Below are 14,858 nucleotides of genomic sequence, written 5' to 3'. Positions count from 1 at the left end.
TTGGTCTAAGAGGATGTATCTGGTTCATTGCAGAACACATACTTTCTTTTGCCAGGCCATGTTTACTCAATAGATGTGCATGACAATGAGGAATTTTGTCACGCAGACCTTAAACAGGAAGCTGTTTCTTGTCTCGTTGGCCTAAGAGTGTGATTCTCGCTTTGGTTGCGAGAGATCCCCGTGTTCAAATCCCGGACGAGCCCAAGGTTAAGTCCACCTAATGCTTTTATCCAGAGCGACTTTTTTTTAAAAGTACAATTGGTTAACAGATTTGCAGTGAAGGATTTGTTTTCATAACTGGATGCCGCTTGATCACCCTGATGACATCACATTTGTACAAAACCTCTCAGATCGAATACATTACGTGCTGGCGCGTGCCTGTAAACCAAGTTACTGGGAGGCCGAGGGCGGCAGATCACCTGAGCTCAGGAGCTCTGAGCGGGTGTCCACACCAAGTTCGGTATCGTTATGGTGAACCTGGGACCACCAGGTTGTCTATAGAGGGGTACATCGACACTGGTTGGAGACGGTGCAGGTCAAAGCCCTCATGCCGCTCAATAGTGGGATCGAGCCTGTGAATAGACGCTGTCGTGCAGCCTGAGTAATACAGTGGGTCCCAGTCTTTTTACACTCTTTCTACTGTTCAACAAGCAGCTGAGACAACAACAGCAACAACAACAATGTATTAATATGTTGCAGCACCTTCATCACTGCTTCGTATCTGTGTAATCTAAGAAGTCACTATAGTCCATTTGAGAAAAAAGTAATTGTGGGGGATTATCTTGTATGAAGTAGCATTATATGTAAGATATTTCAGTAAAATACTGTTAATGTGAGTGTGTATTTAAGTACAGAACATAAGTACATACACTATAAAAGTATTTGCATTGAACAATAAAAAAAATGAGTGTGCAGCCAAGAAGTTAGTCATTGGCCTTTCCAAATTTGGTTTCTCTGGGGATTGGGCCGCATGCAGACAGCATGCATCCCTCTGGCACCATCCCAAATCAACCTGCGTCTACATTTATACAATATATATTATCTTTGGATCATCGTATTGAATGACGCCTGAAAAAAAACATCTGGCTTAAGTACCAATGACGTTGAAGAATGTGAATAAAACACAAAAACAAAATTTTTTACATGAGATGCTTCCATTTGTGTACCCAACATTATGGACTTGACAGCAAAACATTTATTCACATAATAGAGTTAAGGGCTACATTGTGTGTGTTAATGAACATAGTTAACACATTTGAAAAACTACTGAATAAGCTAATTATTCACATAATCAAAGGATTTGACACTTTCAACAAACACGCTTATTGTTTAGCTGACAAAATCACAACTTTAGTGAACAGCCAGACCATATTCACAAACATTTATACAACAGCTAACAGGGGCCCAACTGACTAAGGAAAACAACAACAAGATACGAAACACAAACATTTGATCTAAATTAACCTGTTGATGTGTTTATATTTCATAATTTCTAAACTTCTGCAGCAGAGTAGATGGGGAGTCAGCAGCCCAACGGAAACGCCGATGGCAGTAATCACCTAAGCAATGATGAGAAAAGTCAGTGAGTCTTATGGGGTTTAATACTGGGAGAACCATACATACTCCTTGGTGTTACATTGTAAATAAGGAATAGGATAGAAACATGATAGAATAATGGTTTCATTTAATAAAGAGAAGAAGAATATTAATATACTTGAGAAAAAAATCATCCCGCTTGTCACCGAGGTTACAACTCACATGTAACTTTGCACATTTGATACAGGCAATGTTATCATGCATTTAGTTTTCCATATGTCACAGACCTTTTTAATATGATAAGTTTGGTGTGATCTCGGGGTAACAATGTACCTAACTGTGAATGGAAGAAGTACCAGTTCTGCATGTTTGATATCTGCAAAAATAAATAAAAAATGATACACTACGCACCGTTGAAAACCTGGATTTCACATTGAATCATGCTTCTATGTGTTTGCATTTTCAAAGCAAAAACAATAATTACATTCCTTTGAGAATATTGATTCACTTACTTGCGGAAGGCATGGCATCATATAAAGGGATCCTCTGAGCTTCTTGGTCAGAATGGAGGTTCTCTGCTTGGGAAGTCACAGGGATTCCTGCATTTGAAGCCTCCAACATTGGTTCCTTCTTATTTCTCACAGTCCAGTGCATTGACTGAAAATAGATGACCACATACAACATATCACCGTGGTTTTATGATTATATATACATATTATATACATATTATATATATATATAAATTGTAGTGATCCAAAAGTCCAAAGTCAAGACATACATACAGTTTTAACAGATTCATTCAAGGTTTGCCAGTCATGAAAAGAAATGTTAACTCCACTTCTTGTCCAAAGGTCATAGTTTTTCCTTTTGGTTTCATTGCATAAAACCTCTTTGGCTTCCTGCAGGTTTTGAAAATCGACCACTGCCAGAAAAAAAGAAAATATCAGAGTCTAAGATGGATCATTATGCTTTCCAAATTAAGTGGAAAAAAAACTCTTATTTGCATGCAGTTGCCACTCTAAATTAACACAATTTGCTTTGAAGTCGAGACATCAGAAAGAGGCAACTGTGTGTGGAATAAAAAGTGTTTCAAAATGCATTTAAATAAAAACATGTCACAGCAATGGTTCACGTAATTACCTGCTCTTGGATTGTTTGGGTGTTTGTCTGGATGACATGCCAAAGCTCGGATCTTGTATTCATTGAGAATCTGTTCTGTCTGCAAGAAGAAAAGGTTGCAGAATAAACGAGCTATAGCCAAACTAAATATTTGAAATTCAGAAATCAGTTACTTATTTTGCTTTTAGAGGGAATCACTCACTATGGTAAAAAAAAAAAACAAAAAAAAAAACATTCTAATGTACACACATATGTGCGGCCACCAAACAAATTCAGTCAGTTCACTATATACACTGATCACTTTCTGAAAATTGTATATTGTATGTTACTTTGAAAATCATTTTGATACTAGTCTTTTATTTATAGACAGATGCATTTGCATATTCCTAACATGACGCAAGCGCTGCTCTTTAGTGCTACGAAAGGAAAAATGGAGACATTTAGGTGGCGTGATGTTGCCGTTATATCGAGGCTACTCGACTGATCACTATGACGTTTCCATCGTGTTGCCACGTTGAATAATTAATTATCAAGGACGAATGCTGATGTGACACAACCGACACGGGCACTTTATGACGCACGACTATTTCCTCTGACATCTCTCGCCGAAGCTTCAACAGGTCTCTGTTTGATTAGACTGACCTCTGGAGCGTACATAAGTCATCTTTACGTTTACAGGTGGCTGATATGTTGCGTACAACCAGCCTTCTGCGATACCTTCTGATTTCTTCAGTCGCCTGGTGTTTCGGTTTGGAGACCAACCGCATAAGCCGATCCTAAAACCCACTGGCAAGAACTTACCGACGACAATTCATCACATCCTAATAACCCGTAGAAATCCTCCAAGTCCTCCGGTCTGCAGTTCAAAATACTCTCCATCAAAACCTGTAATGAAATGTGTATGTTCCCTTGTCACGCTGCTTGAATATCTGCTGATCTGGTTCACAGATGTTAGGTTCAAGGCGTTCTGATAAAGCTCCCCTCCCCCTCGCTGCAGCTGTGGCTCAGTCAGTCAAATATATTTACAAAGTGTATCTTCTTTTTTTAAAATTATTATTATTTTACCAGCTGGTTTTCAGTGGGTAATGGTAAAATGCCCGACTCGAGGGAGATCTCTCCCGAGTTGTGGAGGTAGTTCTACGGTGCGTTTTCACCATATGACCATGCTGCATTCAAGTGTTTAAGCTACTCTGCTCGAAGTTCAGACAATTGATCGAGGCATGGAATTAAGGCCAAAGTAGCCTTCAAAATGAGAAAACACAGCAATTAACTCCGTTATGAAATATTGTTTGGGATGAGTGGCGTACTTATTGTGTGGTATAAAGTATGTGGCCAAATTAAATGTGCAGGAGGCATTGAGTTTGTTCTTAAAATACAAACATATTTATGTATTACGAAATATATCATATTGTTATTGACATAGCTCACATTCTATTATTACCATGGTTGACGTCTACGTTTTTTTTCTTCTCAACTTCGTGCAGCCATGGGTTTGAGCCTTTAAATGAAATTACTCTGACAGTGTTTGAAGGCAGCAATATTTTGTTATGGTTTTACGTCATCGACGTAAAAGGGGGACGTTCCAGCCGCGGCTACTGGTGGAGGATAAGTCACGTGCGCTATGCAAATGAGACAGCTGTCCGAGAGGAAGGATCTGCTCGGCGGCTCTGCTGGCTGAAGATGGCGGACGGAGAGACGAGTCTCGGAATGGCCTGTTCAGGCGCCTCCGATATGGAGGAACCTACCCCAAAAAGGTCGAAAATCAGTCCGTTAACGAACTACGGATTCATAGTCGCTCAAGAAAACCAATCACCGTGCGTCTCTGGGGCAAAAGGGAGCCGCGAGGCCGCGATTAATTGTACGCAAACAGTGGAGAAGGAAGCAAAGCCGGCGATGGCGGTAGAGCAGGCCCCGGCAGAGCGAGGCGGGGACAACAATGGACTGGGTCTGTTGGTCTCCGAGCCGCACGAACCAGTCGAGAAACGAGACAGCAACGCAGTACGAGGGACTGCGGAGGAGAGCGCAGGTATGTGAAAAAGACCGACATTTAACAACGCGCCGAGTGTTTACGAGGCCTCGTATGGGCAACGCTTGTTTTACCTACGAAACAGGACTACAAGTAAACTTCCTTGTTAACGTTGTGCCCTAGCTGAGCTGAAGGTAAACACGTCTTCGCCATGGTTAACTTGAGCGAGTTACTGAGCGAGTCACTTCTCAAGACTTTAACTTTTCCGCAGTTAACGCTAAAAAAAAAAATGAAAGAGAAACTGCCCGTGACGCGTCAACAGGGGACTTCACGACGCTGTTTTATTCCATTCACGGCCCTAAACTTAGTTAGACACTTCGCTTTTTCTTTTCTTTTTTTGTAGCCCGGTACATCTCTTTTCCACAACGAGAGGTTGTTACCATGGATTATGGTTGTAAATGGGTTGTTATTAATTTGACACACTGCTCCGTCCTCAGATTTCGTCGGTCGTGACGAGCTCCCCTCCAACGGTCTGGCCGTGTCGCCGGACCGTCTCAACGAGGACGACGACAGATCCTCGCACGCGAGCTCCAGTGACTGGGCACCACAGCCGCAGATAGGTAACTATGAGCCAACTACATCCGAGTAGCTTTTGGCAAAAGAAACAAATTCTGCCTAAAGCTGCTTTCATTACTCCTCTGATTTCATGTATTTAGTGGGAGGAGAACAGTCCATAGTATCTTCTGATTGCATGCAGTGGCCCAGCGGGTAAACTACATTGGAGAATACAAGTCGTACTGAGTTGTTGCGTTCTCGGCCAGGCTCCTACAGTTTAATCCAGCAACACATCAGGGAGACGGATCCTAGAACCATTCTGCGGGAGTTGCTGCCAGAGACTGTGCTCCCACCAGATTTAGACGACATGACATTGTGGCAGATTATCATCAACATCTCGGAACCTCCTAAAAGGAAGAAGAAGAAGGATGTTAACACCTTAGAAGATGTGGTCAGGCTACTCCATGAAAGTAAACGGATCCTTGTGCTGACCGGTGCTGGGGTAAGCATTTACAGTAATATTGAACTGTGGTACTGTTTGAATTACTATGTGCCTGAGTGAATACACACTACCAATGTTAATGCATTAAGTCAGTATGCTTGTACGTTATTTTTTTTTATGTAGGTGTCCGTTTCATGTGGAATACCAGATTTTCGCTCCAGAGATGGAATTTATGCACGACTTGCTGTCGATTTCCCTGATCTTCCAGACCCTCAAGCTATGTTCGACATTGAATACTTCAGACGGGACCCGAGACCCTTCTTCAAGTTTGCAAAGGTTTGTTCATTGTGTTTAAATCAAATTTGATAACAATGTATAGAATGTACACAAGGTTGTATGATGTAATATACTTTGTTAAAATGGGCTTTGCGAGGTTTGATGATAATATGCATAGATACAGACGCTCCTGCATACTTGGATCTGCGTACCCATGTTATCTTGCATGGTTCTGGTCACAGGAAAGACAAGCAAGGACAATTAATGTGAAGTGATCTGCATTTTAGAGTGTGCATCATATCTAACGTTGTATTTCACACACACACTATTGATATGACTTGTTTACCCGTGAGCCCATTGAGGAGATGCTTGGCTTTTGCATGAAGAATGTCTTTTAAAAAACAAATATGTACACTTTTTAATTTTTTTTAAGTGGATTCAGAAGTTAAGACTTTCTAAAACATTCTCTGCAAATACATATTTGAGGCTTCATTAAACTCAGGCACCTGCAGTCATGAGGCTGAACCTTTCCTTCGGCTATTGAGATGCAATTGTATTCATTTGACGTTAAAAGATCCAGCTTGTGAGACAATAACAAAGATTTAAAAGAAGCCCAAGTTTCCCAGATGGGATGGTGCAGAGATGCCAGTACAGGGGCAATATTCATGATTATAGCAAGCCTTGGAGTCAGTCCACAAGAGTTGACTGTGTCCTCTTTGTTGCAGGAGATCTACCCTGGCCAGTTCCAGCCTTCCCCCTGTCACAAATTCATATCCATGCTGGATAAGCAGGGGAAGCTGCTGCGCAATTACACACAAAACATTGATACATTAGAACAAGTGTCTGGAGTTAAACGGATTATCCAGTGTCACGGTGAGTGATACAGCCAATCGATGGATCTTGCTTGTTTTTCATGAATCTGTCCCTGAAAGTCATCCATTTTTATTTCAGGATCGTTTGCAACCGCTTCTTGTCTAGTCTGTAAGCACAAAGTGGATTGTGAAGCTATAAGGGAAGACATCTTTAACCAGGTATTTTTTTTCATTATAAATGTTCCAAGGTTACATTCACACACACTGATAAACTACATATGAAGTAAAACCTGCAACAGTGTAAATAAATATGCACAACTTGCATCATACATTATTTATTGGTTATTGCATGATACAGGCATCTTTCAGTGTAGACTTGCTAGACCCAAAGAAGCTGACGTGAATACAATTTCAGTGTAGAGATCTTGTATACTCGACAGAGCTAGATCTAAACCTGGAGCACCGTTCCAGCAGAGCAAACCAGGAGGAAACATTTGGAGGGAAACTAAAGATGAATACATTTTCATCACATCCTCCCTTAGGTCTCTGTTCAGCTTAGACTCAATGTCAAGCTTGTTCTGAAAACATTGCACATGGAAAAACAGTTGAGGTTTATAGTGCTTTGTTACTTGTCTATATTGGTGTCGTCCGCATGGTCGATACGCCACAGTCAATTTTGTAGACCGTTTGCATAGTGGTTGTGTTAATTACATTTTTATGAAGTTCTCTTAAGCAGTCTGTCCATTCTAATTAACCAGCTGCAAATAATGCCTGAAGCGGGTTTGTCAATGAAATTACAAAAACAAAGCTTTTCAAAATGTTTTTCCTTAAACACTAGTATTGGATCAGCACTAGGTATCATATTTGTGTTGAGACTGGAAAAAGATTCTTGGCATTCTTGGAGACTTGGCATGACACTCTTAACACTATTTAGTATTAATGCTAATAACGTGAAATCATTCTGTAGGTTGTCCCTCGTTGTCCACGTTGTCCAGATATTCCCCTGGCCATCATGAAACCTGACATTGTCTTCTTCGGGGAGAATCTTCCAGAAATGTTCCACAGAGCCATGAAACAGGATAAAGATGAGGTCGACCTCTTGATTGTCATCGGCTCGTCACTTAAAGTCCGACCAGTTGCCCTCATCCCAAGTATGTTTGTCAGATGAATGAATGGATGGATGATTTCTGTGAGATTTACACAATAACTAATGTTTCTACTGTGCTTGAATTCAGCCCCAAGCATACAAGACATAACCTCCCCCCCCCCCTTTTCATCCCGTTCAGACTCCATTCCACATGAAGTGCCTCAGATCCTGATCAATAGGGAGCAGCTGCCTCACCTCAACTTTGACGTGGAGCTACTTGGCGACTGTGACGTCATTGTCAACGAACTCTGCCATCGGTTGAGTGGAGACTTTGAGCAACTCTGCTACAACATTGTAAGACTCTCTGAGACCACAGAGAAACCTCCCCGGCTACCGGGATCGCCACCAACTGAGGCCTTGCCTGCTGCCCTTGATGCGGCTGAGGAGCAGCAGAGGCGGCACAGTACAAACTCTGTAAAGACGCCTTCAAAGGAGACAGAAAGTCTGAATGTCACTGACACTGCTGGTAATAATGTTGCACCTCCAGAGCCTTGTCCAAACGCTCAGTGTCCCAGTGAAGAGACGGCCAAGCCTTCAGAGTTACCAGCAGAAGACGCACCTCCAAAAGAGGAGGCCGCCGAAGTTAAGAGCCAAACCTCCAACCTTGAATTTCGTAGGCGATGCTGGATGAATCGAATCAACAGAAGTCCAATCAGCAAACGCCTTGAGAGTAAGATTTAGACTATGGTAGAGCAAACACTCTTTACTTTAATTAACAAGTTTGTGTGTGTGTGTGTGTGTGTGTGTGTGTGTTTTTATAAATAACTATTATATATCTGTATGTATCTAAAAGTGAGACGCCGGTGAGTTAAACACAGGTGGAGTTGAATTTTTTGAATTTCTTTTATTATATGCAGCTGGAGAATGCATTGTCTCGATGTGTTGATTTCAGCCCGCTAAACGGTTTTTATTGTTTCCCAACAGCAGGCCAGTACCTGTTCCAGGCACCAAATCACTACATCTTCCACGGGGCTGAGGTTTACTCCGACTCTGAAGATGAGACGTCGAGCTCCTGTGAAAGCGACAGTGACGAGTCCGACTGCAGCGGCGATGGGGCCGAAGAGGACAGCGAGCCGGATGATTCCGACGCGCTAGCCGCGGATGGAGAGACACGTCTCAGAGACACATTCCGACGTGCTTTAGCCGAAGAGGCCGTGGCAAGTGTGCAGACGGACAGTACTTCTGAAAAGACTCAAAGCACCACACACCTTTAAATGTAAAGTACCCAGTCGACAAAGCACTAATATATATATATATATATATATATATATATATATATATATATATATATATATATATATATATATATATATATATATATATATATATATATATATATATATATAAAATTAGTGTATATTTTTGAATCATCAATCGTACTATTATTTTTTTTCATAAAGTTGAAATTGCTTCAACACTTTGCTGATGACGGCAAGTTTTTTTTCTGTGCCCAGTTTGGTGACAAACATTCATACTGTATACTACTTACTAAATAGAATGCAGTAGTCTTTGTTTTTATATTGTTCAGATTTCTTTTCACATGCTCATCTCATTTCCAATCAGTTTGAGAAATTCTTCCGAGACATCCAATGCAACACTAGATTAAGCTTTAATTCCTAAATTGCAGTCGTTCTAGGCAAAGACTTTGAATGTCTCCGTCCATAGTGTGAACTTGGCTTTGGTCTAATGATGTGTTTTAGAGTTGCCTGAGGTTCCAATTGGGGAAACATGTAAATATGAATAGTCTACTGCCTGCGAAATAGGGGGCACTATGAGTTTCTGACATACATCTTCAGATGGTTTACTTGAACACATTGTCTAACTTGCAATATAATAGTTCAGCACTGCCCTTTCACAAGGGCACATGCTAGAATTCAGAACAGTACTTTTTTCATTTTAGACCAAAGAACGCTTTATCAACATGCTTCTACGTTGTCATAAGCATTGTATGTTTTATATATATATATATATATATATATATATATATATATATATATATATATATATATATATATATATATATATATATATATATATATATATATATATATATATATATATATAGGAAAAGGCGTTTCTTCTGACATGTGGCAGCTACTTTTTATGGTCCAGCCTCTTATTTTTATTATCCGATGTGAGACATACTCGTCCATGAGTAGATGCTAGTTTATATCTGTACAAAGGTAGACTAAGTTGTGTTATTAAATTCAATGAGTTCACATTGAAAAAGGGGCACTATTTTCCCTTCTCATGAAAGTGGGTTTATTGCCATGTCACTTTTCAAAGATTATAAAGTTGAAACATTCATTCAACAGAGGAGCCTTCTGCCTGTAAAGATTGTGTTGGTAGATGGACATATTTGAGCCAATGTATTAGATAAAGGTTTACGACATTAACATTCCATCTACAAGGTAATGTTTTGTTTACGAAAATATGATTTTTTTCTTTTTTTTACATCTTTATAGTGGTTCTCTTCTTGGATTCTCAGTAAAAAAAAAAAAAAAAAGAAGTGAAAACTATTTCTGTTATTCGTGCACAGCAGACTCAAATCAATTGTTTACGTCTATACCTACAAAGTGCGTCACCTCGCGTCCGTGAGTCATTGCAGTTCCTTGTTTCACTTTGACTTTTTAAGACTCGGACATCGTTTCGAGTCAAAGGGTTATAAAGAGACACCCACTGAGTTACATTCCAACGTTTTTTTTTATTATAAGGAAAGTGTATAACCGCAATAAAGTGCGAAATTCAAGGTTTAGTCGGGTGTTCATGACGTCGGGGAAGGTAAAAACGTAGTCAGTGGATTACCATTGTTCAACGCCCATAGTTTGCGCATGCGTATTATTGTAATATAGAGTCACTTCAACCTGCAATTTCGCCGTAATATGTGGCTTATCAATATGCAACAGTTATTGCATTCCTCGTGCAGTCCCCGTTAAACGGTCAAGTTGACTAACGCTACCGTAAATACAGCTAACTTTATTTGAGTTTCAGTCATTTGGAACTACATTTCCCGGTTTTCTTCCCCTCAGCTGCTGGGTATTACGACGTGTCGTAAAACAATTCTGTTAACGCAGCTAAACCGAGATGGACACCGCCAAAGACGCTCGGCACTTTTTTTTTTAGTCTTTATCCATGAGCTAAAATGTAAAAATGTTGATGTAGTGGCGCCAGGTTTCAGCGCACAGGACCGGTTGTGAAAAATGGAGGCCATGGAAGATGACAGTTTGGACATAAAAGACGACCACAACCACAACTATTGTGCGAGCAGCAGCAGCGGCGGCGGCGGTAGTAAAGTCCGCACGTATCTGAGTAACCAGCTCTCGGATGTAACGACGGTCCCGCAGTCCGCCTGTCCGCCGGTGCCGGGCGGAGAGCCCGCGACCCGACGAGGGAAACCGTGGTCCGGCAGCACCGGGTCAAAGTTCATGGACTCGGATTCAGGCAGTGAGAGCAGCGAAGTCAGCGAGACTGACTGCACGGCTCCGCTAGCCGCTGTCGAGGGGAAATTCAGCCTTGACTCCACTTCCAAGTTCCGTAAGTATACGTAGCCGACACGGTCGCAGCGGGGCCCGGTCACTCGGCAGCTCGGCGCCGCTGCGATATTACTCGTGTGCAGACTGATGCTCCAGCAAGCAGACCGTCGGTCTCTTAGGCCCCGGTGCCTTTGACCGGAATCATGTTCAACCTGACCGGCTCTCCTGCTTCCACTCAGTTCTTAATGCAATGGCTGTGGAAGACTACCGCAAAAACCACTGGCCAAACCTGGAGAAGGCAATAGACCGTCTGCTGATCCAGAATCCCACAGACCACATCTCTGTTTCTTATGCACAGATATACAGGTAAACACACACACACACACATGCGCATGCACACACACTTGAGCCAGGCAAGGTCTTCCTACACAGTGTGGGGTTTCTGTTGCGTCGAGGAACCCCATGAAATCAATTTTGGTTGAACTTAAAATACTGGGTTTATTTGGGTTTCCTGTGTTTCATCTTTTTGTTTTGGTTCCTAGCTACGTCTACAAGTGTGTTTGTCAGCAGCACTCTGAGTTGCTCTACAACGATCTGACGTTGAAAATAACAAATCATCTACAACAGGTTTCCACTCATCTCCAAGTAAGAAAATGCAAAATACAAGAGACTTCTTATCCACCCCGCATACAGAAACTAAGCTACTCAAACGTTCATCTTTGTTTTTTTCCAGGCCAGCCCACCCGAGGACTTCATCGAGAACTTCAACGTTGCGCTGACGCAATACACAGCTTCTCTTCAATGTATAGTTCCTGTATTTATGTACTTGGTAGGCATCTTTTTTTCTTTTGTCAAATATATGTTCAATAAACAAAAAAAGGTTGTTCACTGAAGTTTTTCTCGTGCATTTAAAGCCACTAGGTAAACCCTGCTGTAGCACTGTTATTCTCCTCAATTGTTTTTCCATGTTTAATGTTTTCAGAACAAGTTCTACATCGAGTCAAAGCTGAACAGAGACCTAAGGGAGGATCTGATGAAGCTGTTTGCCGACTACGTCGCGGAAATCCACGTGAACACGCTGATGCGTGAGTGTATTGCATTACTTTTGGTGCCGTTTTCTCTGATGCTGGAAAGCACAGGTGGATTTTGATTTAGTATTTAGGAACAATGCCTCCAGGAGACTTTATTCCTTCTCTGCTTCTTGTCTTGTTTAGCTCTCCTCATCAAGGCACATACCATGCCGTTTCAAGTGCAGCCATCCACCATGGCCAGTGTGGTTAAAGGCCTCCACAGCCTCCGACCAGGTGAGGTCAGCGTCGCTAATGATCGTATTGTCTGTCTTAATGTCATTGCGGTAAAGCTAAAGTCATCTTTTCGTCTCCGCTAGAGCAAACAAAACCGACATATAGGTTTATTTCCTCCCTTCTTTCGAGATACGCTTTACTGCACATGTCTCTCTGTTTCATTTGGGTTTCCCTCTTTCAGACTGGGCCCAGTTAGCCCCGGCTCTCTTCTCCGGGTTTATTCCCCAAATAAACCCTCCCGCTGTGGAGTCTCTGCTGCCCGATTACGCCGCTCATGACCAGAAGTTACAGCTGGAACTCTCCATGAACGGATTTCCTCGGTCTGTTTTCTGACTCACCAGTCAGTCTGAATATAAATGCAGAATTTGATCGCATGCTTCCCGTTTTTTAAATCCCTGATGTTTTTTTTTCTTCTTCCAGGGGCGACCAGTCTCGCAAAAGGGCCAGCGAGGATTCCTGATAGCAGAGCTGCCCGCCGCCACCGGATTGGTTGCAGGACTATTACTGTGCCTGCTTCATCTTCACTGCACGAGCTACAATGTTGACAATGTGTCAGTTTCATCTTTCGACTCGAGGTTACAAAACACTGTGAACAGAAACGAGAACACCATGCTAAATAGCATAGCAGAAGCTTAATCTTACTGCACTGAGAAAAACAAAAAAAAAAAGCACACAGACTTCCAAGGTGGTGCTTCTTTCCTCTGTGATTCTGACGCACCCGGCGTCAGTATTTTGTGGGAAGCTGCTGTGTGCGCTGATGGGTGTCTTCACGTTCTCCTCATCTGAAGAGTGCCTTCATGGTGCCTTCTGATCGGTTATCCCAACGACGGATAAGCTGATGATGGGTATTTCATTCCTAACCTTTTAACATGGAAGTGTCTTTTTGATATACTGGGCTAATCAAGACTTTCTATTGCTGCTAATAATACTGTCCATGTGATAATAATACGGCTCCCTCAGCTCCACCCACTGTGGCTTCACTCAACACAAATGAGTGTGAAGGGACGTAAGAACAAAAGGAGGGGGGGGGGGGGGTGGACTAAGTCATCGACCTCAACTATGATACTCTTCTTCATGTTGCCTTTACTGTGTTGGTAAACCGGATTGTATTTTCCCGTTCCGCCAAAGAGGATTTGCAGTTTTTCTTTAATATGTATGTGTAAAATGCATTGGAGTCACGCTGACATTGTTAATGTTGCATACAGTCTGAGCCATTCTATTTTTGCAAAACGAGCAAGTTATGAGCTGACTTTGGTTAACCTGTTTGTTTTGTTCGACTTGACTCAAATTCTAACTCCAGATTTCACGTGTCTGTTTTTAGCCTCGCTCGTAGGATTGGCAGGGGTTGCCACAAAGGGCATTACACTGTTTGTCAGACAACTTAATCAACCACCGAGTGAGAATTTTTGCTTCAGCTTGTTTGACAACCTGAACCGTCTCTGAACTGTAAATATATCAAACCTGATGCATGGAGTTTACAGAAGTAATTATATGCAAATATTGTTTGGCCCCCTGAGTCCGGCGCGCTTGTGCATTCAATGTTCCTAACGTGTGTAGATAGTTTTTGGTCTTTGCATAGTGGTCAATGTCAACCAGCTTTTGTCACAGATGCATTTTTGTTGAACGATTCACTTGAATGGAAGTATTTGATACACGTCTTACACTGTTTTAAGTGTAAATAGCTCAGGCTTGCTTTTGTGTTTCCATTTGTGGGTTTTGGAAATGGTTCTCATTGTCTTTCAAATAAACTTACTTCATTAATCATGGGTACACAGCAATGGTTTTGTTTTTAACAGTTCCTGATTGGAAATCTTGAGTCTTAACAACCGTTGTTCTCTTAAATAAGAAAGCATTGTGATAAACAGTAGTTGTAGAAGACAGTCTGACTCGTCGCAGATGCCAAAACCTTGTTATTGTTCATGTGTACTTGCTCACTTTCTCTCTAACATGCTGCAACAAATGTCCATGTTGAAACAACTGAACAGCTGTGAATAAACTTCCACCTTGCTCAAATGTATTTCGATTTTATTTTTACGCAACAGTAGTGCTTTTAAAATGTTACTCTGCTGCAGTCGTGTCTGGCGGGCTCAACGAGGGGCTTCTAATTCTGGGTGATGGAGGTCTGGCTGACGGCCCGCTGGAGGAGGAATCCCTTTACAGCCCCCCCCCTCCCCCGGCCAATGAGTTGAGACGCCACCCGGACACATGGGCCAGGCCTCCCCAAAATA

General features: G+C 41.8%; 3 protein-coding genes across 7 annotated transcripts; 2 read left to right on the top strand and 1 right to left on the bottom strand.

Moving 5' to 3' along the window:
- Positions 1-1,448: 1,448 nt before the first annotated feature.
- On the bottom strand, positions 1,449-3,787 carry dnajc12 (DnaJ (Hsp40) homolog, subfamily C, member 12). Of its 4 annotated transcripts, none has more exons than XM_068568225.1 (6): positions 3,457-3,787; positions 2,677-2,755; positions 2,319-2,458; positions 2,049-2,193; positions 1,824-1,912; positions 1,449-1,559 (listed from the first exon to the last, which is right to left on the bottom strand). In XM_068568225.1, the coding sequence occupies exons 1-6, from the start codon at positions 3,532-3,534 to the stop codon at positions 1,455-1,457; spliced, it is 636 nt and encodes a 211-aa protein (XP_068424326.1). In that variant the 5' UTR covers positions 3,535-3,787; the 3' UTR covers positions 1,449-1,454. The 4 variants fall into 4 exon arrangements, with proteins under 4 accessions (XP_068424326.1, XP_068424329.1, XP_068424327.1 ...); XM_068568228.1 differs by having other exon boundaries at positions 1,870-1,912; XM_068568226.1 differs by having other exon boundaries at positions 1,875-1,912.
- A 520-nt stretch (positions 3,788-4,307) lies between these two features.
- On the top strand, positions 4,308-9,086 carry sirt1 (sirtuin 1). 2 transcript variants are annotated; one of them, XM_068567885.1, is made up of 9 exons: positions 4,308-4,681; positions 5,119-5,241; positions 5,443-5,678; positions 5,802-5,954; positions 6,620-6,767; positions 6,846-6,925; positions 7,674-7,857; positions 7,993-8,523; positions 8,781-9,086. In XM_068567885.1, exons 1-9 carry the CDS (start codon positions 4,336-4,338, stop codon positions 9,065-9,067), a joined length of 2,088 nt encoding a protein of 695 aa, XP_068423986.1. In that variant the 5' UTR covers positions 4,308-4,335; the 3' UTR covers positions 9,068-9,086. The 2 variants fall into 2 exon arrangements, with proteins under 2 accessions (XP_068423986.1, XP_068423985.1); XM_068567884.1 differs by having other exon boundaries at positions 8,778-9,086.
- Positions 9,087-10,923: 1,837 nt separating this feature from the next.
- On the top strand, positions 10,924-14,609 carry cacul1 (CDK2 associated cullin domain 1). Its single transcript, XM_068568110.1, has 8 exons — positions 10,924-11,387; positions 11,566-11,692; positions 11,869-11,971; positions 12,060-12,155; positions 12,309-12,411; positions 12,541-12,630; positions 12,812-12,950; positions 13,051-14,609. Exons 1-8 carry the CDS (start codon positions 11,054-11,056, stop codon positions 13,088-13,090), a joined length of 1,032 nt encoding a protein of 343 aa, XP_068424211.1. The 5' UTR covers positions 10,924-11,053; the 3' UTR covers positions 13,091-14,609.
- The last annotated feature ends 249 nt before the right edge of the window (positions 14,610-14,858 follow it).

This window comes from Clinocottus analis, unplaced genomic scaffold (genome assembly GCF_023055335.1).
Source record: "Clinocottus analis isolate CAN_PGR_092001 unplaced genomic scaffold, fCliAna1.0.p SCAF_8, whole genome shotgun sequence".
In the NCBI taxonomy this organism is placed as follows: Eukaryota; Metazoa; Chordata; class Actinopteri; order Perciformes; family Cottidae; genus Clinocottus; species Clinocottus analis.
The sequence above is the reverse complement of the archived record's forward strand: the minus strand, read 5'-3'. Positions and strand labels throughout refer to the sequence as shown.